The sequence below is a fragment of the Citrus sinensis genome, chromosome 3 (assembly GCF_022201045.2).
Source record: "Citrus sinensis cultivar Valencia sweet orange chromosome 3, DVS_A1.0, whole genome shotgun sequence".
NCBI lineage: Eukaryota > Viridiplantae > Streptophyta > Magnoliopsida > Sapindales > Rutaceae > Citrus > Citrus sinensis.
Genome location: NC_068558.1, coordinates 30,736,879 through 30,762,799, shown reverse-complemented (window position 1 = coordinate 30,762,799; position 25,921 = coordinate 30,736,879). Strand labels below are relative to the sequence as shown.

Genomic DNA, 25,921 nt, shown 5'->3' with positions numbered 1-25,921 from the left:
CATTCGTACTTCCAAATTTACATACCAGAAGCAATGTGAATTGGAACTCAGTTGATTGGGTATGACTATGAATCTTCTGAACTTTGAATATATTTTCCATTCGTTTTTCAATTATGATTTTGAGTAGAAGCTAACACAAAAACGTTCTAATATGTGGCAGGCTAAGGATTTTTCAATTGCCATAAGTAATGTCGTATCTGGTGGATCCTGAGTTGTCACATTTTAGTTGATGTGGGTGACGTGAACTAAAAGTTATCTACCAGTTGGTGAACTTGTACGTCCGTCCAGACAGGCAGACACAAGCAAAGCAAAGCCAGTCAGTAATTGTTCACAATGTTGGGGAGCAAAATTGACAATTTAATACACAATAGTATTTAAGTGTAATATAAAAACAAAGCAAATGCCTGCTTTGAAAAAAACACAAACCATTCATTCATTAACAATCGTTGCTTACAAAATATTATTAGTAAATCGGTCTTTCTTACTTCTTATTGGAACTCGGAAGTGTGAAGGACTCTAATCAATGAGTGCACGTTTCCTGATCAACTTAAGATACGTGTTTCTAATTAACATAAGGTTTCCTGATCAACTTAAGATACGTGTTTTTTTTTTTTTAACTATAATAAATAAGTATGGTCTACTATCTATATATAATAAGGATTTAGTGGGCGATTTTGTTAATTTACTGCTTTAGCGAGAGTCGTGGAATTTTGCATAGATAGCTCCCCTTCTCTTAAAATTGGCTTATTTTAGGGTTTCTCTATCACTTCTCCGTCTCTAAGGTTATCAGTTTTCTAATGACGAATTGGTCAGAACTTAATCAAGACCTTGTAGTCGAAATCGCTGAGCGGATAAAATTCTACCAAGACTTTGTGGCCTTTCGTTGGGTTTGCACTTCTTGGCGATCAGCGACAAATATCAAGAATTTTAGATACAAGTCTGATCAGATGCCTCTCCTTTTACTTCCACCAGACGACGACGGCGACGGCAATCGGCACCGTTTCTTCAATCCGGCAAATGCAATGACTTGTCAATTTTGCTTACCAGAAGCAGCGGCAGCAGATGACAATAACAGATGCCTGTCTTCAAAAGGTTGGCTTCTAAGCATGGCTCGAGATTTGAGCTTAACTCTTGTGCATCCTTTTTCACGTGCTGAAATTGAACTTCCGAATGTAAAGGCATTTGAAGATTGGTACGTTAATCTTTCAAATATTACAGGCAAGGGAAATTTCATCGAAAAATTTGTTTTAACCACGAGTAATTTGTTGGAATCGGATTTTGCCGTAATGGTTATTTATGGGAGTCCAAGAAAATTGGCGTATTTTAAACGTGGCCAAAAAAATTGGATCACTGCGGACAAGTCTTCATGGGTTTTCGATGTTGTCTATTACAAAGAAAAGTTTTATGCCGTAGATGCTGTTGGGGAGATAATGGCTTGGGATTTAAGTGGTGATGATCCTAGTGTTAGAGAACTAGTGGCTAAGATGCCATCTGAGATTGTTGATGGTATGCTTTTCGAGAAATTATATTTGGTAGAATCAGACGGTACATTATTGGTCGTCTGGCGACGAAGAGCGTACCCCAGTGAGAATTACAATTCTTGCCGCGGAACTTATGCATTTCAGGTTTTTAAAGTAGACCTGTTCGCAAATACATGGATGGAGATCAAGGATATAGGAAATAGAGCTCTGTTCTTGGGTCACAATTCTTCTTTATCTGTTCAAGTATTAGACTCTTCCATTTGCATACCTAATTCTATTTACTTCACCGATGACTCTTGGCGTTCGTATATGGCTAGACGACGGAGAGGAGGAGGCAAAGACATGGGAATCTACAATATTCAAGATGGTAGTATGGTCCCATATTTTAAGGGTAAGTTTCGCCATCGCAGCCGTATTGCACCACCTACGTGGGTTGAACGTAGTTTCAATTAGACACAATACCCAAAATTGACTTGTGAAACTCTCCTATTTTTTAGATTGTTTATTTTGTTTTGTAGATGGCTCGTGATTTTGTTTTGTTGATGGGTCGTGAGCAGTTACTATGTCCTTTTCGGGTTATTTTGGGGTGGGATGTATTTTAATTAGGGATGACAATGGGTCAGATATGGGTTGGATCTACTATATTCCAGATTCATATCCATAATAAAAATTTCGTATCTACTCCAGATCTGTTATGAATTCATATTTTTCGCTCTATATCCAGATAAAAAAAAAGAAATAAATATTTATATGTGCTCCAAATCTGAAAAAATTAAAATCCAAATATACTCTAAATCTGTCATGAATTTTAAAAATTCAGCAATAAAAAAGTAATAATTTTTTAGAATGAAAATTGAAGGCTAAAATGTATTGATAACAATTAAATTATATAATTTTTCTCAAAAATATAATAAATATTGTATCTTATACTTTTATATCAAAATAACAAATAAGAAAGATAATAAAATATTCTTCAAAAGTAATTGTAGGAGTAAGATCAATCTAATATTCTACTATCTCCTTCATTATTATAATATCCATGACACATCCACCCTCACTCCTACAACATTAGATAATGACATATAAATTAAATATGATTTTATATTCAGTGCTTTATTATTTTGATTATGACCATATTTGACTAAATATATGAATCTTTATATTCCTTAAAAATTATTTGGCCAATATAATTAAATAAATTGCTAGGTTATATTACTTGGCTTGCAATTTGAATATTGCATATACATGTTTTGGGGCTGGCTGACATCTAAATTTACAAAACTAACCTTTAAGATTTAAGAGTTTAAATGCATGGTAAATACCACTAATATACTATGAATAAAATGTATTATCATTATAATTTCACAATTGATAGGAAACTTTTAAAAAAAAAAAAAAAAAAAGGGTGAATATGGATATGGATTTAGATGTTAAGATAGATTCAGACTTGCTCCAGATCCGCATATCAATGTCCAAATCTAATTCAAATTCATTTTAAATCGACCCAAATTCGATCCGATTGGATTTGGATCACGTGGATCTTGGGTCAGATCCAATCCATTGCGATCCCTAAATTTAATGGATCTTTTAGTCGTTTTTCCTTGAAAAGAAGATTTTTTTTTTTTTTTTGGCTACACTGGAGTTGATGTTGTGAAAGGAGCTTTAAGATGCACAATTTTGTGACACGAAAAATAGTTCATTTGTTAATAGTTCTGTGTAATTTATGAAAACTGGATAACTATATGTAGACAACTATGACATTTTTTAGACTTATGTTTGTTGTAGATGGGTTTGAGATAATGAGTTTCCTCTTTCCAGATTGAAATATAGGTCAATAATCATGGAATATCGTTTATAGTTTTTGTTTCATATAGGTTATAGCCTCAACTCATGAATCGTGCATGGTTCGTAGCCAGTGTTTTTGTCTCCTTTAATTGAAATTTTGCAGCTATTATCAATCTGTCATCACCCTAGCCATAAACTGTTATTGCTTTATACTGCATTGATATTGGATGAATTTGAAGTTTCATTACTGATGAAGTCTTGGTTAGTTTGGTTATAAACTGTCGGAACTTTTTTTATTCTAATTGTGTTGTTTTGCTTTTGGAAACTCATTGTGGACAATTTTGTATTATGAAATCTGATGCAAAGAGGAACAATCATTGCATGTAAGTTACAGGTAGGGATGGCAATGGGGAGGGGAGGGGAGGGGACCAATCTCCGTACCTATCCCCGATATTTTGCGTATGTCCCCGTCCCCATCAGAATTACTTGAGAGAATCCTCATCCCCTCCCCGAATAATAACAGGGGATCCCTGAGGGTCCCCGATCCCCGAATAACTAATACATTTTTTTTGTTTTCGATTTTGAGTTAATCATATTAAAATAAAAAATTCAAATAAAAGTAAAGTTCGAAATATATCTTACATTAATACCATTACAAATTTCACATACATTAAATTAGTAAGTAACGCAGCATGCAAGGGATACAAACTTCTTTTACAAACTATCATGAACAAATTAATAGTCTAATGCAAAATTGTTATAAATAAAATCGAATTTAGATTCAAAATTAACTTTTTCAATGGTGGCGTGGGCATTTTATAAATGTAGACTATTCCCTTTACAACACAATAGTTAAATCGGAGCAAATCAAGAGCAAATATTATATTAGATTAGATTAGATATTAAAATTGTGATTCGCTGTGGGCAATTATAACATCTAAAAATAAATAAAAAATAGATTTAAGTTTAAAATATTTAAAGAATATTAAAATAAAAAAAATTAGGCTAATAGAATCTACTCGGTCTTTTTAATGTCCTAAATAAAAATTTAGGGCTTTAATTAGTTAATTAGGCCTAAAAGTTTAATAATATAAATATTTTGATTTTTTGATTTTTTTTATTTTTACCAATATTTATAATTTTATTATTTATTTACTAGTAATTTTAAAAATTAAAATAAAATTAAAAATTAAAATGGGGAAATGGGTAGGGGATGGGGATTCTACCTCATCCCCGTCCCCTTCCCGAATAAGAAATTGGGTAAAAAAATTTCTCCGTCTCTTCCCCAAATAAGAAATTGGGTATGAAATTATCTCCATACCCTCCCCGAATGGGGAAAATCCCCGAGGGTACCCGTCCTCGTAGGGATTTTTGCCATTCCTAGTTACAGTCATTAAGCTTCAAGCCGAGAACCAAAATTCCGGATAAATTTATAATATTGTAAACTCATCTCGAACTTTAATCTCGCATTTTAATTTTGAATTAAAAAATTTCCAAAGTTAAAATATTATATGTGTGTGTAGTATGGCGCCCTTATTATTATTATTTTTTTATACGAACACACTTTTAAGTTGTTTGGTTTAAGTTCGGCTTAATAATTTGTTTTAAAAATAAACCTGTGAAACTCACAGTTTAAAAGCGTGTTCGCATGAAAAACAATAAGGGCGCCCCTAAGAGTTGGGCTTGTTGAAACATACGCCTGAGGGTCTTGAATTTGGGAATGAATCAAATAACAGGTCCAATTCCTTTGGAGATTGGGAATTTTTTTGTTTGGTGAAACTGTAATGTAAAAGAAATTTAATATTTTTCCCCGTGAAAGTCTTGCTTTTGAAGTAATTAGATTTTCTTTTGATGGACTGACCAATGCATAGCAAGAGCGGTCTTGGATTTCTTGAACTTTTGGGACATGAGCTTTTTTGGTGCAGAATCATGCCATATTAATCAATCTTGAATTTAGGTAAAAAAATTGGGAAGGTTGCCAAGTATATAATTGCACTCTATAGAGACGATTTTATCTCTATTAATTCTGGCATGGTTGGATATTAATCATTTTTATTCATTAATGATAACTTTTTTTATTATTAAAATCCACCAAAATTGTGGAGAGTTAGGCCAGACCCCCTACCTGTAGAATAAATCAACCAATAAATGAACATAAAGAGGTGGAGGTAAACCAAAACCTCCGAAGAGAAGCAAATGTTTTAGTGATCAAGATACAAACAGTCCAAGTCAAAGTTATTAATATCAAATATATGGAGTCTTGAGGGTGTCCAAATGAAGAATGCTAGATAAGCCAGCTGGAAGTTCCCTAGGATTGAAAAATCACTGACAAGTTTGATGAGTACAAGCCTAGTTGGCAATAAAATCAGCAGTAGATGTAGCTTCTTGAAAAACATGTCTGATAATAATAGATGAGGTAGAAGCCAATGCCCGAACTCTTAATAAGAAGATAAGTAAAATTCCTCTATACAAATCTATTTGAAGTAGCCCAAAAAACCACAATGGTTGAATTAGATTCCACCTCAAGAGCAGAAGAACCAAGTTGAGTAGCAAGGTCTAATCCCTCTAACAAAGCCGTCAACTCAGCAAAAAGAATACGTTGGTGCTCCAAAGAGGAACCAAAAGTAGCTAACACCACTCCATGATGATCTCACAAAACAACAACAGTAGCAGCCATATCAGGGTTTCCCCTAGAACAACCATCTACACTCAACTTTAGTACCCTCGGCGACGATTTCATCCAAGAAATCAATTGAAGAGGCCTACGGGGAGGCATGATAATCCATAATCCCTCTTCAATCTGAGTATCCAAAACACCTCAACTGAGATGGCTTGAAACCAAAAGCATAATTGACCAACCTAATATCCATGAGCACTCTAGAATAACAACGTCCACATTAAAGGCAACAAAATCGAACTTGAAAGTGTTTCGAGCCTTCGAAATATGCCACATAATGAAGCATGGGAGGATGACTCGAATATGTTTCAAAGAACAGAAACACCATTGTTAGAGTACAATTTATGCACTAGTTTTGCATTGTTTACTTCCCTTAATATCGATGTTTTGCACTTAATAATAGTGATTTACTTGTGTTTTACTTTTGTAGGTGCAATTCTATTGATTGGTGATAAAATTGAGCTACAAGATGATGTTTAGGGATGATTGTTCCCTTGGAGAAATTATGAGCGGCAGAAGAACTTTGTTGATAAGGCGTGGGCGCGTGCTGTCAATTGCGGACCTGCAGTTTTTAGTTTAACGTGTTTTATATTTTTGGCTATTTTTGTAATTACGAATTTAATATTTTAGATATTAGTATTTTATTTTAAATAGAACTCTAAAAGAGAAGAGAGAGAGAGTATTTAAGGGAGGAATCAATTGTGAAAAAGGGGGATTTTTGGATTGGAGAAAAAGAAACCCTAGATCTAATTTTTCTCTTCTCTCTATGAGGAACTAAACCCATTTTTCTGGTTGAAGGTTAATGAAGCTTTGATTCATCACTACTGTGAGATCTTTCTTGTGCTTTAATTGTTTTATTACTTTTGGGTATTTGTTTATTCTCTGAATTATTTTCATGATTATGTTTGTTAATTAGGTAATTGGCCACTATTTTATTATCAACTTAATCTATTGTCAATTAAAGGATTCATCGTATGAAGAATTTAATGTTTGTGACAAATAACATAGCAGAGAGTTGTGTTGTGAGAATAAACAATCTAATTTAAATGAATCATCATATGTGTTGATTAGGATTTGGGTCTCTCTGGTTTTTCAGGCTGTCAATTGATTAAATTCTATGATCGTATCTAGGGTTGTCTATTGATTAGGGAAATAACCAACGATCGTACCTTGGTTATCGACTAGTTAAGGAGAGATTGGCTATTAGAGGGTCTCAGTAGCTATAACCGGTCTATTCATGAGTAATAATAATCTATATTTGAATCAATGATCAGTAGTCGAATCAAGCTGAGTTAATTCCTTCAACCAGAGCTTTCTCCAATTTGAATTACAACTTTAATTTGCATTCTTGTTATTTTTAATTTGATTTTTATTATTGTCAACAATTCCCCCATTTTACGTTTTACGTTTCAAAAGGATTTAAATAATTACCGATCTCTGTGGACACGAACCTGCTCAATCACTATACACAATTTATTTAGAGTAGGAATTTATTTTTGTTGGCTTCGACACCCATCAAATTTTGGCGCCGTTGCCGGGGATTGGTGTCATTTATTTAATCCTTTTTACGTTTTACTTGGTGTATGGTTCGTTCTTCTCGTACAGGTACACTTTCGTTTGATCCTGAAATTGAGAAGACAGCTCGCCAGCTGAGACAGCAGACAAAGCGAGCTAAGCAACGATCCTCGTCGCCTTTGCTTTCTGAAACAGATACGGTGCCTGATTTAGTTGAATCATCTAGCGATTCAGAAGAACAAGTGATGGATAGACCTGCACCTGTAGAAAGAACTCTTAGAGAGTTAGCTGAACCAGACTTGAATCAACAACCACTCTGCATTCAATATGTAGACTTGGAGGTAAATTTTGAATTAAAGTCTGGTCTTATTCACTTATTACCCAAGTTTCATGGTTTTGCAGGTGAAGATCCTCATAAACATCTCAAGGAGTTTCATGTTGTGTGCTCAAGTATGAGGCCACAAGGCGTGACTGAAGAGCAGATTAAGCTGCGTGCTTTTCCGTTCTCTGTAGATGGGCTAGCTAAAGATTGGTTGTACTACTTGCCTCCTGGATCGATTACAACGTGGAATGGTTTGAAGAAGCAGTTCCTCGAGAAGTACTTTCCTGCTTCAAGAGCTGCCAACATCAGAAAAGATATTTGTGGGATCAGACAACTTCCTGGGGAGACTTTGTATGAGTATTGGGAGCGATTCAAACAATTGTGTGCCAGTTGTCCTCAGCATCAGATTTCTGATCAACTTCTTATTCAATATTTTTACGAAGGACTATCATTGATGGATAGGAGTATGATAGATGCTGCTAGTGGAGGTGTGTTGGTGAACAAGACTCCTACTCAAGCAAGGGAGTTGATATCAAATATGGCTGCCAATGCACAACAATTTGGCAGCAGACAAGATGCCACCTTAAGGAATGTGAATGAGGTAAATATTTCTTCTGTTGAACAACGTTTAGATAAACTCACTTCTCTTGTGGAAAAGTTTGTTGTAGGTAATGTGCAACAGGTGAAGACTTGTGGTATTTGTTACAATATGGGTCATTCAACTGATATGTGTCCTACACTTCAAGAAGAACCCGTTGAACAAGCCAATGCAGTTGGAGGATTTCCAGGCATGCCTCAGAGGAGGTATGATCCTTATGCACAAACATACAATCCGGGATGGAAGGATCATCCGAACTTCAGCTATGGCGTTAGGCTGTCAGGATTCCCACAACAGTATCCACCAAGACAACCAACACCTCCACAGTCAAACTCTAAGTCAGGTATATCTCTTGAAGAAATTGTTAAATCACTTGCGACTAACACTCAACAATTTCAGCAAGCAACTACAACAAGCATTCAGAACTTGGAGAACCAAATGAGTCAATTGGCGACTACAGTAAGCCGTCTGGAGTTTCAAGTGTTAGGAAGATTGCCTTCACAATCTGAGGTGAATCCAAAGCAAAACGTTAGTGCTGTCATCCTTAGAAGTGGGAAGGAGTTGCAAGAGCCTAGTAAGAAAGTGACAAAGCATGTAGAAGATGAGCTTGAGAAGAATGAATTGATACCTAAATCTCAAGATGCGCAACCCACCAAAGCGAAACCCCTACCTATTGTGATACCTCCTCCTTTTCCAAGCCGATTTGCAAAATCTAAGAAGGAGGAACAAGAGAAAGACATCCTTGAGACATTTCGCAAGGTTGAGGTAAATATTCCTTTATTAGATGCTATAAAACAAATACCTCGATATGCTAAAGTCCTTAAGGAACTGTGCACCTCCAAGAGAAAATTAAGAGGAGATGAAAAAGTTCACATGAGGGAGAATGTTTCAGCAGTTCTTCAAAAGAAACTACCTCCTAAGTGCAAGGATCCAGGTATGTTTACTATCCCTTGTAAAATTGGTAGTGTTAGAGTTGAAAAGGCTTTATTAGATCTAGGAGCTTCTATTAATGTCATGCCTCGTTCCATTTATTCATCTTTGAATATTGGTCCATTAAAAGAAACTGGTGTGATAATTCAACTAGCTGATAGGTCTAATGCATATCCTGATGGGGTATTAGAAGATGTCTTAGTACAAGTTAATGAGTTGGTTTTTCCTGCTGATTTTTATGTACTTGATATGGAAGATGATAACTCCTCTAATTCTATCCCAATTTTGCTAGGAAGACCTTTTCTTAAGACTGCTAGGACTAAAATGGATATACATAAAGGGACTCTCACTATGGAGTTTGATGGAGAGGTTATAGAATTCAATATGAATGATGCCATGAAATATCCTAGTGAGGAACATTCGGTATTTTCTGTGGATGTTATTAACCCTATAGCGCAGGAAATTTTTTACAAGGAAAAGACGAAGACATTTCATGATAGAATGATTTTGAGAAAGGAGTTCTCTGTTGGTCAAAAAGTTCTTCTTTTTCATTCTAAGCTTAAACTTTTTCCGGGTAAATTACGTTCTTGTTGGGTTGGACCTTTTATTGTTACTAATGTTTTTCCTTATGGTGCAGTTGAGATTCGGAGCCCGACCTCTGACAAAGTTTTTAAGGTTAATGGTCATCGCTTAAAACCTTTTTATGAAGGTTTTTCGGTGAATATTGTGGAGGATGTGGCTCTCGAGAGTCCCAATTATGGAGATTGATGCATAAATGTGTCTAGCCAAAGACATAAAACAAAGGCGCTTTTTTGGGAGGCAACCCAAATGATTTGTTTGTTTTGGTTTTTGTTATATCTTCTTTTAATTTTGATTCAAAAAAAAAGAAAAAAAAAAGAAAAATTTTGCTTATTTTGGTCAGAAGAAAATTTTTGATAAGGCGTGCCCACGTCTTAGCTAATAAGTACTTCTGTAATTTTTAAAGTAACATAGTTTTAAGGCGTGCCCACGTACTTAATAGAAAAGTACTTCTGAAATTTAATGTGTTTGCTTATTTTGGTCAGAAGAAAATTTTTTATAAGGCGTGCCCATGTACTTATTAGAAAAGTACTTCTGAAATTTTTAGTGTCTCAAAGTGATTCATCACTAAAAAAAAAAAAAAAAAATTATTTATTATTTTTTTTTCTTTTTCTTTTTTCGTTCCTTTCTTTCTTTTTATTTATTTATTTATTAAAAAAAAAAACCAAAAATCGAAAATCACTGTTCACTATTCACTGTTCACAAAATCCCTAATTTTCCAGAACTTGTTTTCTTCTCCAGCCGCTTGCAGCACACCAGCAGCAAACCAGCCCGCCGGAAAACGCACCATCCCGTGAGCGCAGCACCAGCATCCCGTGTCTCGCAGCCCAGCAGCGCGCAACGAAGTCCCACCAGCGAAAGCAGCCGCGCGCAACGCAGCAAGCTCCAGCCATCACCATCGCGCAGCGCATCAGTCCCGCGCGCGCAACGCAACGCAGCACCAGCGTCAGCCTAGCTCTCGCGCACAACACAGCCCACGCAGCGCGCAGATCCAACAGCCCCAGCGCGCGCGCGCAACACAATCAGTGCCATCCCGCGTCCATCAAGCAAGCTCCAGCCGAGCAGCAATCGCAACGCAACCAGCCTACGACCTGCATTCCAGGCCCGTGAATCGAAATCCGTGACAAGATGGAGCAGAATTTGGCCGCATACTTCAAGAGTGTGGGATTTATCCCACCATTCCCGCCAAGCCCATAGACGTTATGAGGATCAAAGCTCACAATTCAGGGAAGTTTTTGCCCTTAATCTTTTATCCTTACGCTTTAATTTTTATGTGAGCTTTGATTATCTTACATTGGGGACAATGTCAGTTCTTGGTGTGGGGGAGGGATTTTTTTGCATTATTGATGTCTGGAAGTAGAAGTAGTATTTTCACTCTACTCATTTATTTTCACTCTACTCATCCTTAAATGATTTTGGAGTTAGTATGCTTCATATATTATTATTTTTCTTTTCTTTTCTTTCTCACTACTTTTTTCCCATCTATCTCAAATTATTTACATCTATTTTTATTCTATCATACTCTTTCATCACTCACATTTTATCTTTCACTTTTCATATTACTACATACATCTTTCTCACTTCTTATCATTTTTACCTTTCCTTTTATATCTCACTCATACCTTCTTCTCATTCTACACCACTATTGATGGTTGATTCATTTGAAGAGTGTACATGATTTGATGGCAAATTTACCAACTTTGTGAGGATTTGAGCCTATGAGCAACCACTTTGCTCTAATTATTTTTGTTATGTGAATATCAATCCTAGTTTGTTTATTCTAGAACTTGCTTTGTTATGCATGTTGAAGCCACATTACGGGATTTTATGCATTAAAATGATAAGGGCAAACCATATTCCATTTTTCTATTCTCGCATTTTTTTTTCCTTCTCTACCCGAAGACCTTTATTTGCTACCTTTGTTTGAGCCTTAACCATTACCCATCTAATTCTCTCCGTCGACTTAACCATTTTTCTTCTTTTTGAGCCTCAATTTAAGGAAATTTTTGGACTCATTGTGTGGATATATTTTGTTGCTTTTTCTACCTTGTATTAAAGTTTCTCAATTAGATCAACAAGCATTATGCTTGAATTAAATTGTGCAAGGTTCGTTTCTTTTGTTTGATTCAAAAAAAAAAATCAAAAACAAAAAAAAAAGAAAAAAAAGAAAAAAAAGAAAAAAAAGAAAAAAAAAGAAAGAAAAAGAAAAAGAAAAATCGAAAAAAAAAAATTTACATTCTTGGTGACTTGAGTAGAAATAAGCATTTTGATATCATAAGTTCATTCAATGAATTCATTCTTCTCATTTTGATCTCTTTTTCTTTCATAAACCTTTCTTTTTCATTTCTCCAATTTAACCCCATTACAACCCTTTTAAGACCCTTAGATTTTTGCATTTTATTCATGTTTTGTGGATTGAGATGTGATATATGAGCAAGCTTATGGCAATAGCATTCTTTGATTTGATTTGAGTGGATAAATGACACCCTAAACACTTTGAGTGCATGGAGTGAAGTTATTGAGAGGGCTATTAAATCTTGCTGCACTTGAGTTTTGAATGGATCTTCTTGGTGGTTGAATGTTCTTATTCTATCTTACGAAATTCTATGCTTTAAAATCCTTGTCTCTCGAACGTTGAACGACTTAATTTCTTGAGGTATGCTTGCTTAAAATTGTTTTTGGATGAGTTGAGATGAGAATTGAGTGGAAATTTGAGATTAATCTTGAGTTATATGCTTGAGGACAAGCATCATCTTGGTGTGGGGGAATTTGTTAGAGTGCAATTTATGCACTAGTTTTGCATTGTTTACTTCCCTTAATATCGATGTTTTGCATTTAATAATAGTGATTTACCTGTGATTTACTTTTGTAGGTGCAATTCTATTGATTGGTGATAAAATTGAGCTACAAGATGATGTTTAGGGATGATTGTTCCCTTGGAGAAATTATGAGCGGCAGAAGAACTTTGTTGATAAGGCGTGGGCGCGTGCTGTCAATTGCGGACCTGCAGTTTTTAGTTTAACGTGTTTTATATTTTTGGCTATTTTTGTAATTACGAATTTAATATTTTAGATATTAGTATTTTATTTTAAATAGAACTCTAAAAGAGAAGAGAGAGAGAGTATTTAAGGGAGGAATCAATTGTGAAAAAGGGGGATTTTTGGATTGGAGAAAAAGAAACCCTAGATCTAATTTTTCTCTTCTCTCTATGAGGAACTAAACCCATTTTTCTGGTTGAAGGTTAATGAAGCTTTGATTCATCACTACTGTGAGATCTTTCTTGTGCTTTAATTGTTTTATTACTTTTGGGTATTTGTTTATTCTCTGAATTATTTTCATGATTATGTTTGTTAATTAGGTAATTGGCCACTATTTTATTATCAACTTAATCTATTGTCAATTAAAGGATTCATCGTATGAAGAATTTAATGTTTGTGACAAATAACATAGCAGAGAGTTGTGTTGTGAGAATAAACAATCTAATTTAAATGAATCATCATATGTGTTGATTAGGATTTGGGTCTCTCTGGTTTTTCAGGCTGTCAATTGATTAAATTCTATGATCGTATCTAGGGTTGTCTATTGATTAGGGAAATAACCAACGGTCGTACCTTGGTTATCGACTAGTTAAGGAGAGATTGGCTATTAGAGGGTCTCAATAGCTATAACCGGTCTATTCATGAGTAATAATAATCTATATTTGAATCAATGATCAGTAGTCGAATCAAGCTGAGTTAATTCCTTCAACCAGAGCTTTCTCCAATTTGAATTACAACTTTAATTTGCATTCTTGTTATTTTTAATTTGATTTTTATTATTGTCAACAATTCCCCCATTTTACGTTTTACGTTTCAAAAGGATTTAAATAATTACCGATCTCTGTGGACACGAACCTGCTCAATCACTATACACAATTTATTTAGAGTAGGAATTTATTTTTGTTGGCTTCGACACCCATCAACCATCGCCAGTGATTAAGCAAAGCATTGGGAGATCAAAAAAGAAGATATAGAATACCAACCAAATCAGTCTAACCATCAGGCAATCCAAAAATAATAGTTTGATAATCTCAGCATCTTGATTACAATGACACCAGGAAACCATGTTAAAACCCTTCAAGCACAAGGCATCATAAAGGATTGGTTCTGACTTCATGCAACCAATGTAAATCCTAGGTTTGGACTTGTGATTTGCAAGTGTATTCACTAGCATGCCTATCAATCAACAAAGTTAAAAACAAAATAAAATTTTGTTATCATTTGTAAATTTTATTTTTGAAACTCATTCGAGATTTTATCTATTAAAGTAAATAGTACCCATAAAAGATTCAGATAGTAAAATTTCATAACAAAGAGCAGACCTAGATTGACATGGACATCATCATCAACTTTGACATAGAATTCAGCATCCCATATTGAAAAAGCAGTTGAGAAATACATTCTGGTTTTTGTAGAGAGTTTATTATATCCCTCAATAAGATTGATACTAAAAAAGTCTTGATGCTCAGCATCTTCTGCATCAATTCCTTTATCAAGTACAACCTCCTGGTTTTGTACTGTGCCCTATTACAAATCTTATGACTATCCCTTTCTCTTTCTCCATTATCCTTAATTCTTCTCCTGCATTGCGAATTTTCATCCCATGTAAAAACCAAAAGTTATGATTGATTCCATGTATGATCTACATATTCTAATCCAAACAACTTGCTTAAATAAGAGTCCATCTTATGTGTCAATGCTTGCATATTTAAAATAATCATTTAGTCTATATAACGCTACTTCGTAAATATATTTAGTTTTCTAATACCAGTTGTGCATAATTGTTTAGAAATCATACTACCATATCAGTGCCATATTTGGATTAACAATTTAACTAGTAAATAATCATATCTAAAATAATTAAATAAGAATAGTCTAAATTAACAAATTGCATGCATATAATAGTGTTTTAGATCGAATTGCACTATACACATAGAAACTAAGATCCTTAAAATTTGAAAATTAGGTAAAGAGAAATAGATATGCATTGGAAAGAGCTTTCAAACTTGTAGGCATCCATGAGGCACTAACTTCATCTCTCCTTTTCTTGTTGCTAAAAGCTGTGTTGATTCCAACAACCATAAAAGCCTTTTGTAAACTTTGATTACTGGCCATGCCTAGTGAATTTTTCCTATCAATGTGGCTTGCTCTAGCTACTTCTAAGGGCAGTTTGGGAATAATTGATGTCAGCTGTGCTGTAAAAATAACCAGCTTTGAATATAATTAGTTAAGTGTTTGGTAAATTTTGTTTTCAAAAGTATTATGAGTTTGAAAGCAATTATGAACGTTTGATAAATTTTAATGTTAAATTGCCAAGAGAAAACAAATGACTAAAATGTACATAATGTAGGACAAAATTTACTTATGCATATATAAATATGATAGATAATATTTTTAATTGTGTATTATAATAATTTAAAAAAAATAAAATTTAAAATATATTGATTTATTTTTTAGTTTTTATCTTAAAACAATTGATAATTAAATTTATAATATAGTGAAACAAATTTAACAATAATTTGACCAAAAAATTGATATTAATAAATTTATATTGATGAATTATAATAAAAATTTAATAAAATATTAATTTTATTTCCAATTTGAATAAGGATAATTTTGAATTTAGGTAATAATTTTAAGGATATCTATGGAATTATATTAAAGGATAAAATTAATTCTCAAAATCAGAATCTAAAAGTTATTCTTTTATTGCATTCCAAAATCAGCTGTAAGAGGGGCTTATTTTGGCAAAAGTAATTTTGTTTTTTTTTACCACACACTAAAATTAATTTTTAAATTTTTAAAATCACTTTTAAATCTCCCAAAAGCAATCTCAAACGGGCTCTAATTCCTTTTCCAACGCTGAAATTGTTTTCTCAAGTGACCTGTATTAATACACAGAAATTTATCAAGAAGATTTATCAAATATGGAAGAAATTATATATATATTTATCTTCCTGAAGTGCTTGGTGAGTCCTTAGGACCTCTTCCATGACATCTACAGATTTTCCTCCAATCAATTTCTGCTTAAAATTAAAACAAAAATAATAATAATTAGTGTGATTTCGATGCACATGCAGACCATTTTGATATATATACATATTTCAAATTGATATAAAAAGAACGAAGTTAACAAATCACAATTGATGAGTTTATTAATTAGGATTAGTACAAATGATCAAAATTATTATTCTATAATCACAATCCCTATAGCTACGATATTGATCTAGTTGAAACAAATACATATGCAATGTCCAAAAACATCGCGATAATGATGAACTACCAAAGGCTTATTTTTTTCATGATCACAATCACTTGCGACTTCATCAGCTAGCTTGGTGACATGATTCGAATAATTTATTGAAATTTGTTGATTATTGTTCAGGAAAGTGAGAGGCCATGTCCTGAAGAATGTTCCTGCAAGAAAGCAAGCGATGCAAAGAGCCCAAAGTGCTTTTCCAGAAGCTGCTGCCTTTCCCCTCATTTTCATAGAATCGCTTTTTAAGAAGCTGATACCACAGCCATCCTTTCTTGTCAAACCTTCCAAAAACGGATAGCAGCAGCTTATTGTTGGTGCCCTGCCGTTTGAAAATTTTTCCTTGTGAAAAAAAAAAAAAAGAAAAGAATTCAAATTTCTTCAATAAGAGCAAATGGGGAAAGAACACTACTACAAAAATTACATTTACTGACACTTTGTAAAAAGTGTCAGTAATTACTTACATTTGTACTATTTACCTTATTTAACAAAAAGTATAATAAATTAATGATATTAGAGCATCCCCAAAAGACTTTTCAAATAAAATTCTACTTCTTATTTGAAAAGTCATATCAATATTAAATACTCCAAAAGACATGTTAATTTAGATTCTTTAAATAAGATTTGTTTCTCACCCTTCAATATTGCCGAGTGAGTTTCTTCTCTTTTATTAATGTTTTATTATTATTTATTGAAAAGATAAGACTGCAATAAATATTATTTGTGTTTCCTTTTAAAAACATAACAACAATTCAATTTGATAGTGGGAAAGATTTAATTAAAATAATATTAACTTATTCTTATTTGATGAGTCTTTTGGAGGGAATTGTATTTTTTTATACACTTATTTGCCACATCAGTAAACAAATTAAAATTTAAAGAGTAAAATCTAAATAGCCTTTTAGAGATGCTCTTAGTGTGTCAGTAAATTGAATATCAGAAATCACTAACACTAAAGTATCAGAGATTAAAAAAAAATTATTAGAAGTTGTAAATCTTCCAACTCGAACCTATGACTTCTAAAATTGAAAATGCTTAAGTTTGGTTCGCAAGCCACTAAGACATAAATATTATGTTAACAATTAAAAAACAAAAGACATAAATACCATCTCACATCTCTTTCCCTTCATTCATAATATTGTGAATTAAAACATAGCAAACATAACTTACAAAATCCCTAGATCCACCACACTGCCAACACTCCCAAAACCTCTCCCACCGCTGTCACTACTTTCAACTAGCCACTGTCATCATCTCCCTTCACCAAGATCTGGACTCTTTTGTTGTCATCTCCACTATCACCAATAGCTTATCTGCTCTTCTTCACGGTAATGGCCCCTCCTATCCTTTAATTGTCTTCCATAATCTATTTCTTGTGTTGAATTTTTTATTCTTTCGTTGCAAAATCATAATGTTTTCATGAAACAAACTCTATGCTACTAAAATCAAAAATAGAAAGAATAATTGTTGTGTTTTATTTGAGTTTCATATGTCAGACAAGTTCCATATAAGTAATTTATGCGATCAAATTATCAATGGCATGTCATATATACAGTTTGCTCTTGAAAAATTTATGTAAGACAGGTCATCTTTCTGTTTATCATAAAAACGACGTATCATACAATATTTGCCCAATATGTGTCACACATGTATAAGTTTTCTATCGTTGATCGACGTTTACATCACACGACGTAGATTTATTTCATGCAGATCAAGGGAGCATTTTCCCACCAACACTGAGTGAACCAATTAACGTTGATTGCAGTTATGCAGAGCGAATATCAAAACAGATTTTGTTAAACACCGGCTACTTCATAATATTCTCTGCTCTTCCTCTTTTTCTCTCAAATATTTTCTCGAGTTTTCTCGGTATCCAAACATACCTCTAAACTCCTTTTTTCTAGTTTTCTATTCCAAAAAAGGCAAAAAAAAAAAAAAATGCCATGGGCGACACGCTATGCTACCTGTGTAAGTGCGCCTTTGAATCCCCTTCCGCAATTAGACACCATTTTAAAATTGTTCATCCCATATGAATGCGGCACTTGCCACAGTTTGTTCAGGTATGTCGGTCAGTACTCAGAACACAAGGAAATGTGCCATCCACAAGCTCTAAGATGCGAAAATTGGTGATCTTGATCACGATCGAGGCAAGGTCTCCTTGGTAATTTGCCATTCTGCCTATCATCACTTCCTTATTTTGAGTTATGGTTCTCCATTGTTTATATCTAGTCTGAAATATTGAAGTTTGCACTCATGATAAAGTTTTTCTTGAGATGTTTCTTTTTTTTTTTTTTTAGATCTTTCTTTGGTGAATATGTTGTTTGTTTTCAGCGACTTCATTTCTTACCTTAAAGAATATTAAATTGAAATCATATTTCCACATTCACATATTAACATTCAAATTCAACATTTTGGTTAAATTAGTGGCTTGCTACGACCTTTGAAATGCTATGAAAATATTAGAGGTCATTTTGTTCAACCTTGTAAGAAAGAAGCAAGTTAAAAGAACTGTCGACATGATGCATAGTCATACGATAGAATAATGTATTCTTCAATCTGCACTGATAGACTCTTACATTTTCATGTTTTCAAACTGATTTTCTTATTGAAATCTGTATTAACCATATATTGAAGTTTTCATCTGGAGTTTGTTGGTTGCTGATAAACAATTAAATTCATGAAACATTGTTGGTTGGGGAGTCTATTTCGAGCATGTTGTTTCCATGTCTCTGTAGGCTTACTAAGTTCCCTTTTTTTGTCTTTATTTAGATATATGGTGGCTTATACTTCCTATTAGCAGTTGAAAATTTGAATTCTTGAGGAACATGAGCTAAAGGGAAGTACTAACTTTTCATCTGCATTAGTTTGTTTTGAGAGTATCTCTTTAGATAACTCTAATGAGAAAGTCGGTTCTAGAACATTCACCATTTGGTCATCTTCTCTTGGTAATTGAATTTCAATTGATTAATTGATGACACGTCATTTTCAAAGTTCTTTTGATGAAAATTTATTTAGAAAGCCAACTTCTTCTAGTATATTAGATTGAAACTTGGATAAAGAAAATTATTTCCCCATAATTGTTTATTTGATGGAAGCATGACCAAGAGCAAGTGATTATTTTGAGTTAGAACTCTATAATATTTTAAATATTATATTGAAAGATATTAAGTTATCATTAAGAAGTTTGGAATGTTATAAATAGCTTATTCAGTGATCAATTGTTTAAGTTTATTTAGTGATCATTCCAAGAGTAGCGATCATCTTCTCAATGATTACTAAATAAGCTCAAACAATTATTGGAGTGATCATCTTCTTAATGATCATTTAATATCTTTTAATATAATATTTAAGATATTATAGAGTTCTAACTCAAAATGATCACTTGCTCTTGGTCATGCTTCCCTCATGGGCGACCTTAAAGTGATAGAACCATATATATATTTCCAACATCTCCCACTCATACATGATGGGATGTTTATGGTACAATGTGAACTATCTGTTCAAGTCTCAAAACTCAATTATCATACTAGCAAATGCAATGTGTGATCCATGAACAATAAACATGAGCTATATTGCTTTGAATTTCTATTGTATTCTATACAAAAAGAGTTGTTCATCATATATCCTAGATTCCATATTATTACATCAAATTCAAGCACACTAAGTCCCGTATCAAAAGTTATGGTTGACAATATACACTATATATAATCACAATTGTATCAATCCTAGATTGTACAATTGGTACCAGTGAAAAACATAAGGTAAATGGAAGTAATGAATCTTCTCACCACTCTCATATTTCTTAGTTTCATATTAACTACTTTCCTAGACTTGTTTCATAAACCGAATAATATCATAGCTTTAGAAAACAAATTTAAAGTAGCAAACATTAATCTATCACCTCAAAATATAGCTGATAGTATGTAAGGATACCTATTGGGGTTTATAATATCTTAAAGAAACTTTACACAATAAGGAATAAAGGAAAATTTCTCATTTTCTTTATTTGTTTTTAAAGCACACGTTGTATAAAATACGTTCTACAATAAATTCTCTTTTTTGAGAGCTTATGTCTAAATTATTTCACTGTACAAATTTTAATTCAGTCACTAGTCAAACGCCTAATTTAAGTTTTTAATAAGCTCACTTATCTAAAGCGCCAAATTAAAAGACTCACATCTGACTTTAATTACGTTTCCATGATTATTTAGTATATCATAGTCGGTTTTATATTTATTATATATAAACCTCATCTTGACCCAGTCAGGTTACACATTTATAAATGCTGCATGAGAATGTACATAGTATCTAATTCTCTCTATTGTCTCATCTCAACTTTCTTTTCTAACAACTGAGGCGATCGCTTGTGTAAAAATGCCGATCAAAACCTGATGACATAACTTTGCTCTAAAAATGTATAATCACAAAAAAATTTTATATGGACAAACGATAACAAGAATTTAATCACATGAAAAATTTATCATATGTCCATTACTCAAAATAATATCTCATAAGGTACAATTTTACAATCTACGTAAGCCCAATGATCGAGTATGTTTCAATTAAACATCTCGTGTTATGGCTTTGGTAAACAAGTCTGCTATCATAAAATGTGTAGATGTGTATTGTATTAGCACTTCTTTTTGTACTAAATTTTCTCTTACAAAATTGTATTTGGTCTCTATGTGTTTTGATTTACTATGGTATTTGGCATCTTTTGCAAAAGATATAGCTGCTTGACTATCACAGTATATAATTATTAGTCTAGAAGAATCAATAATTATTTTGAGAACTTTAATAAATCTTTTAAGCCATACAACTTATTGTACTGTTATTGAACATGCCTCATATTCAGCTTCTATTGTGGATAGAGCAATGCATGTTTGTTTCTTGCTACTCCAAGAAATCGCGCCACGACTAAGTAAAAATGCATATCCGGAGGTTGATTTTCACTCACCTAGATTGCCACCCCAATCGACATCTGTATAACCAATTAGGCGCAATTCACCTCCTTGATAGCATAAAGAGTAGCGGGTAGTGCCTTTTAGATACGCAATAATCCTCTTGATTGTATTTCAATAATTTCGTCCTAAATTTGATTGGTATTTGCTCACTCCCCACAGCATAACAAATATACGGTCTAGTACACATCATAGCGTACATAAGACTGCCAATAACACTCGAGTACGGAACTCGTGCCATTGCTTTTAGTTCTTCAGGAGTCTTAAGGTACATTTCAAGGCTTAGAGTTTGTCCTTTTGAAATAGGAGTATCCATAGGTTTACAATCTGACATATTAAATCGTTTAAGAATTCTTTTACTGTATATCTCTTATGAAAGAGATAAAAATCTTTTTGAACAATCTTTATTAATTTTAACTTCTAGAATATAAGCTGCTTCACCTATATCTTTCATTTCAAAATTTGAGAATAACCATTCTTTAATGATTTTGACAAACTCTAGATTTTTTCAAACCAATAAAATATCGTCCACATATAGAGATAAGATAACAAAGTTATCTTTTGATCTTTTAACATATACACAATGGTCTTCCTCGGTCATTAATAATACATGAAAATTTATGGTTTCATGAAACCTAAGATACTATTGTCTGAAGGATTGTTTCAACCTATATATTGATCTTTTAAGCTTGCAAACTTTGCGCTTTTGGTTTTGCAATATATCACCCTCAGGCTGATCCATGTGTATTTCTTCCTTTAATTCTTCATTGAGAAATGTTGTTTTAACATCCATTTGATGTAATTCAAGATCCATATATGCAACGATTGCTAGAATCAATCGTATTGAGCCAAACCTTACCACAAGAGAAAATGTTTCCTTATAGTTTATACCTTCTTGTTGGATATATCCTTTCGCTACCAAGCATGCCTTATATTTCTCAATTGTGCCATCCACCTTACGTTTTATACATAGACCTATTTATTTCCAATGGTTCTTCGTTTAGGCGGTAAATCAACCAAGTCCGAGACTTGATTTGATTTCATGGACTCTATCTTTTCATTCATTGCTTTTATCTTTAATTCCTTAACAGATGATGCAATAGCTTCACTAAAAGCTCTTAGCTCATCCCTATCGTGTAAAGCAATCATAAATGCTTCATCTTCAATCTCAAAATGACGACGTGGGATGGAAATACGATTACTCCTTTGAATTGAAGCATCCTGTGAAGTTATTCCATAAAATGGTCAACTCCCACTAAGATCAGAAATCCAAATAAATATGGGGTTTCCTTAATTCGATTGACAATACTCAATGGATCATTCATTTCATATAAACAAATATCTTTGTCAACATCTGTAACACTAGGAAATTCATTCTCTAAGAATGTGACATCTTGTTATTCTAGTTCAGTTATAGTTCCATCATCACGTTCACCAATCAATACATACCATTTTGAGTGCTCAGGATATCTTATAAGAACACATTGTTTTTTCCTCTGGCACCCAATTTTCCATGTGTATGTGAAAGATTGTGAACATATGTTGCAGACCACTAGGGTCGCAAATGAGTTAAAACAAGTTTCTACTTATCCATAGCTCATATGGAGTGGAGCTAATTGACTCACTTGGGACTCGATTAAGTATATAGGTAACAATCAATAATGCATCTCCCCAGTAGGATATTGAGAGATTTAGTTGCGCCATCACAGACCTAACCATTCCAAGTAATGTCCTATTCCTCTTTTACGTAACACCATTTTGTTGTGTAGCCCCAAGAATAATTAACTGTCTCTCAATACCTTTCTCTTGACATAATTTCTTGAACCATTCAGAAAGACATTCACGTCCACGGTCTGTTCTTAGGATTTTGATAGTTTTGTCTAATTAATTTTCAACTAATTTTAAATTTTTTTTAAAACAATCTAATGCTTCATATTTATGAAAAATCAAATAGACATGACCAAAATGTGAGTAATCATTAATGAATATAATAAAATATAAGACACCATGTCTGGCCCTTACACTCACTAGACCACATATGTTCAAATAGATGATTTGTAAAGAACTTTCAACTCTAGTTCTTTTACTAAATGATTTTCTAGTTATTTTTCTAGCTAGACAACTCTCACATATAGGCAATTCTATTTTATCAGGTGAGCCTAAATAACTCTACCTAAATAATCGATGCATTATGTCTTACCTCATATGTCATAGTTTGGCATGCCATACAATAACATCCACAGACTCAGAAGATGTGATTAATGAAAAGCAATCTTGATTATAATTCTGATTAATTACATTCAAAATCATAAAACCATTAAGTAAATAACTAGTTTCGACTAGAGTTTCATTAAGAACTAATTGCATACAAACATCATGAAATATCACATGATATCCCATGTTCAGAAGTACAGTGACAGACACTAAGTTTCGTCGGATCTCTGGTGCATATAACACATTGTGGAGATCAAGCTTTGGCCACCATGCAACTGTAATTTGCAAGTGCCAATCTCTTTAGCTTCGACCCTTGAGTTGGTCCCCACGTATATCCACTTAGTTCCTTTACTAATCCAATGATATTCCATATAGGCTCCACGTTCATTGGCCACATGTTCTATTGCTCCTGAATCTACAATCCATAAAGGATGAGTGTCAGTCATATAAATGAAACCTATTACATACATATTATGTAAATTTGTGGATTTAGTGTGCACCTTTCTTGGCTCAATGCAATCACGAGTAAAATGGCCAAGTTTGCTACAATTGTAACATGTCACTTTGCTTATATCCTTCTTCTGACCGGCGCATTTACCTCTTTTGTGCTTACCCAAACTGGATTGCCCTTGATTAGATTTCTTCTTATTATGAGAGGAGATTTTACCTCATCTTTTGTGTTTAAAGCCCGAAACTTTTCACGAGTTGGTATCAGCCATATAAAGTTAAGCAGGAGATTTAGCTGCCACTAGACGCTCATCTTCTAACTCCAAGTGACATTGAATGTCTTCAAACATCTTGACACTCTTATTGTGTGTCATGTTAACTTTTATATGCTCCAAACCATCTGGAAGAGATCGAATAACTGCTAGAACTTATTGCTCATAAGTTATAATGCTATCAGCATTTTTTAACTCTTTTATTAAATGTGACATTTCTCTCAAATGCTGCTCCATCGAAGTATTTGGGCACAATTTGTAAGTGTCAAAATTTAATTGTGAGTTATTTTGGTCAAGGCGTATAGAAGTACTACCATACTTATCTTTCAAGGCATTCCATATTTGGTGAGCCATTTGGTATTCCTCATATTCACACATAAAATCATCTTCTCTAATGCTCAGCAACAAAATGCTCGCACTATGATTTTTTATTTTCCAGGCTTCATAAGCTTCAAAATCTCTTTTATGTTGAGTAGAGTTACCATTTTGTGGGTCAATCATAATATTTGTAATTACCTGTAGTGAGTCTTATAATTCAAGGAGGTTTTGAACTTTACGGTACCAAATATCATAATTGTTACATTCAGTTTAATTCCTTTGTTTAATTCAGCCACGACATTGTTTGTTGTCATTTTTTCTAAGAAAAAACACAAAACACGGAGATAAGAAAAAACTTTCTTGATTTTATTTACACACATTTAATTATTTTGCTGCAAACAAATAGCCCAAAATATGATAAATTTAATGTAAGAATTGGATTCGAAAAGTTGTCGAGGCTTCTAATCATCATCATTTCCAAACATTAAGTTAACATAATTTTAGTATATTGCGCAAAATATTAATTCATTTATTGTTTATTCCCTCGAAATTTTAACAATAATAGAACTCTCATTCATAATATATGGCATAAGAATGCATCCATCATGCATTTGTTCACGTGGATAGTGCACTAAGAAAATTCCCAGAAAGATGGCAGAAATTAAAAAATCTCTCTCAGTGCCAAAATTCCTTAGTCTCATGCCTTTTTTGTCAGAATTTTTTTAGACATGCAATTTATCCATATTACTACGCCAGGACTATTCTCATTTTATATTTGAAGTAATTTTGTTATGCTCCCACTAAAGCACAACTCTCTTAAGGATGTATCATCACATGCAAAAAAATATTTTTTTTCATATTTTTAATACTTACATAAAGTATTATTCTCCAATTTTAAATTATTTATTTGACTAAAATTGAAATTAAATATATAAACATGTTATAAATTAATTTTTAAATTTCATTAAAATAGAGAATAAAAATTTAAAATGGTTGTTGCAAATGACGCCTCAAAATTCAGTCAAGAAGGTGGCGCGTGGATTACACTCTCTACTGCCTCGAGTGGGCTTTACTTAAAAAACCAAAAACTGGTTCTACTCCAAACCGGTTCGGTTTAGCGGTTTGGTTTGGCCTGCTAAAGTGTTCACTACAGTAACTACTCTCCTTAGCACACTCTCTGATTTTCGCAAAATTTTCAGCGCCAATACGCATCCCGATTATTTTTGATGTGTTGATTCAGAATCCGATTTCGGATTTTAAATCGGATGAACAATGTTGATAAACACACCTTCCGAGAGTGGGTTTGCGCATGGAACCACTGTTCATTTTCTTCAACCTCAACAATTTTCTAGATTTCGAACCAGAAATTTAAAAACCCTCAATCGAAATTTTTCATATAATATACCATTGGAAAGATCTTTTCATGCTCTTTCCAATTATACCAATTTTATATTTATATGTTATGTATCATAAAAGATATGAGTAAAATAAACCTACGGGTTCATATCTTAGGTTTTTATTTTACTCG

The 25,921-nt window shown here is 33.2% G+C and overlaps 1 protein-coding gene, 1 non-coding gene and 1 pseudogene across 2 annotated transcripts; 1 reads left to right on the top strand and 2 right to left on the bottom strand.

The window, feature by feature from the left end:
- The first annotated feature begins 797 nt into the window (after positions 1-797).
- Positions 798-2,039, top strand: LOC127900732 (F-box protein At2g26160-like). Its single transcript, XM_052435934.1, has one exon. It carries the CDS (start codon positions 798-800, stop codon positions 1,932-1,934), a length of 1,137 nt encoding a protein of 378 aa, XP_052291894.1. The 3' UTR covers positions 1,935-2,039.
- Positions 2,040-5,916: 3,877 nt separating this feature from the next.
- Positions 5,917-15,040, bottom strand: LOC127900731 (probable beta-1,3-galactosyltransferase 8; annotated as a pseudogene).
- Positions 8,082-8,188, bottom strand: LOC127901613 (small nucleolar RNA R71). Its single transcript, XR_008053857.1, has one exon. It is a non-coding gene; the product is annotated as a small nucleolar RNA R71 (small nucleolar RNA).
- Positions 15,041-25,921: the final 10,881 nt, after the last annotated feature.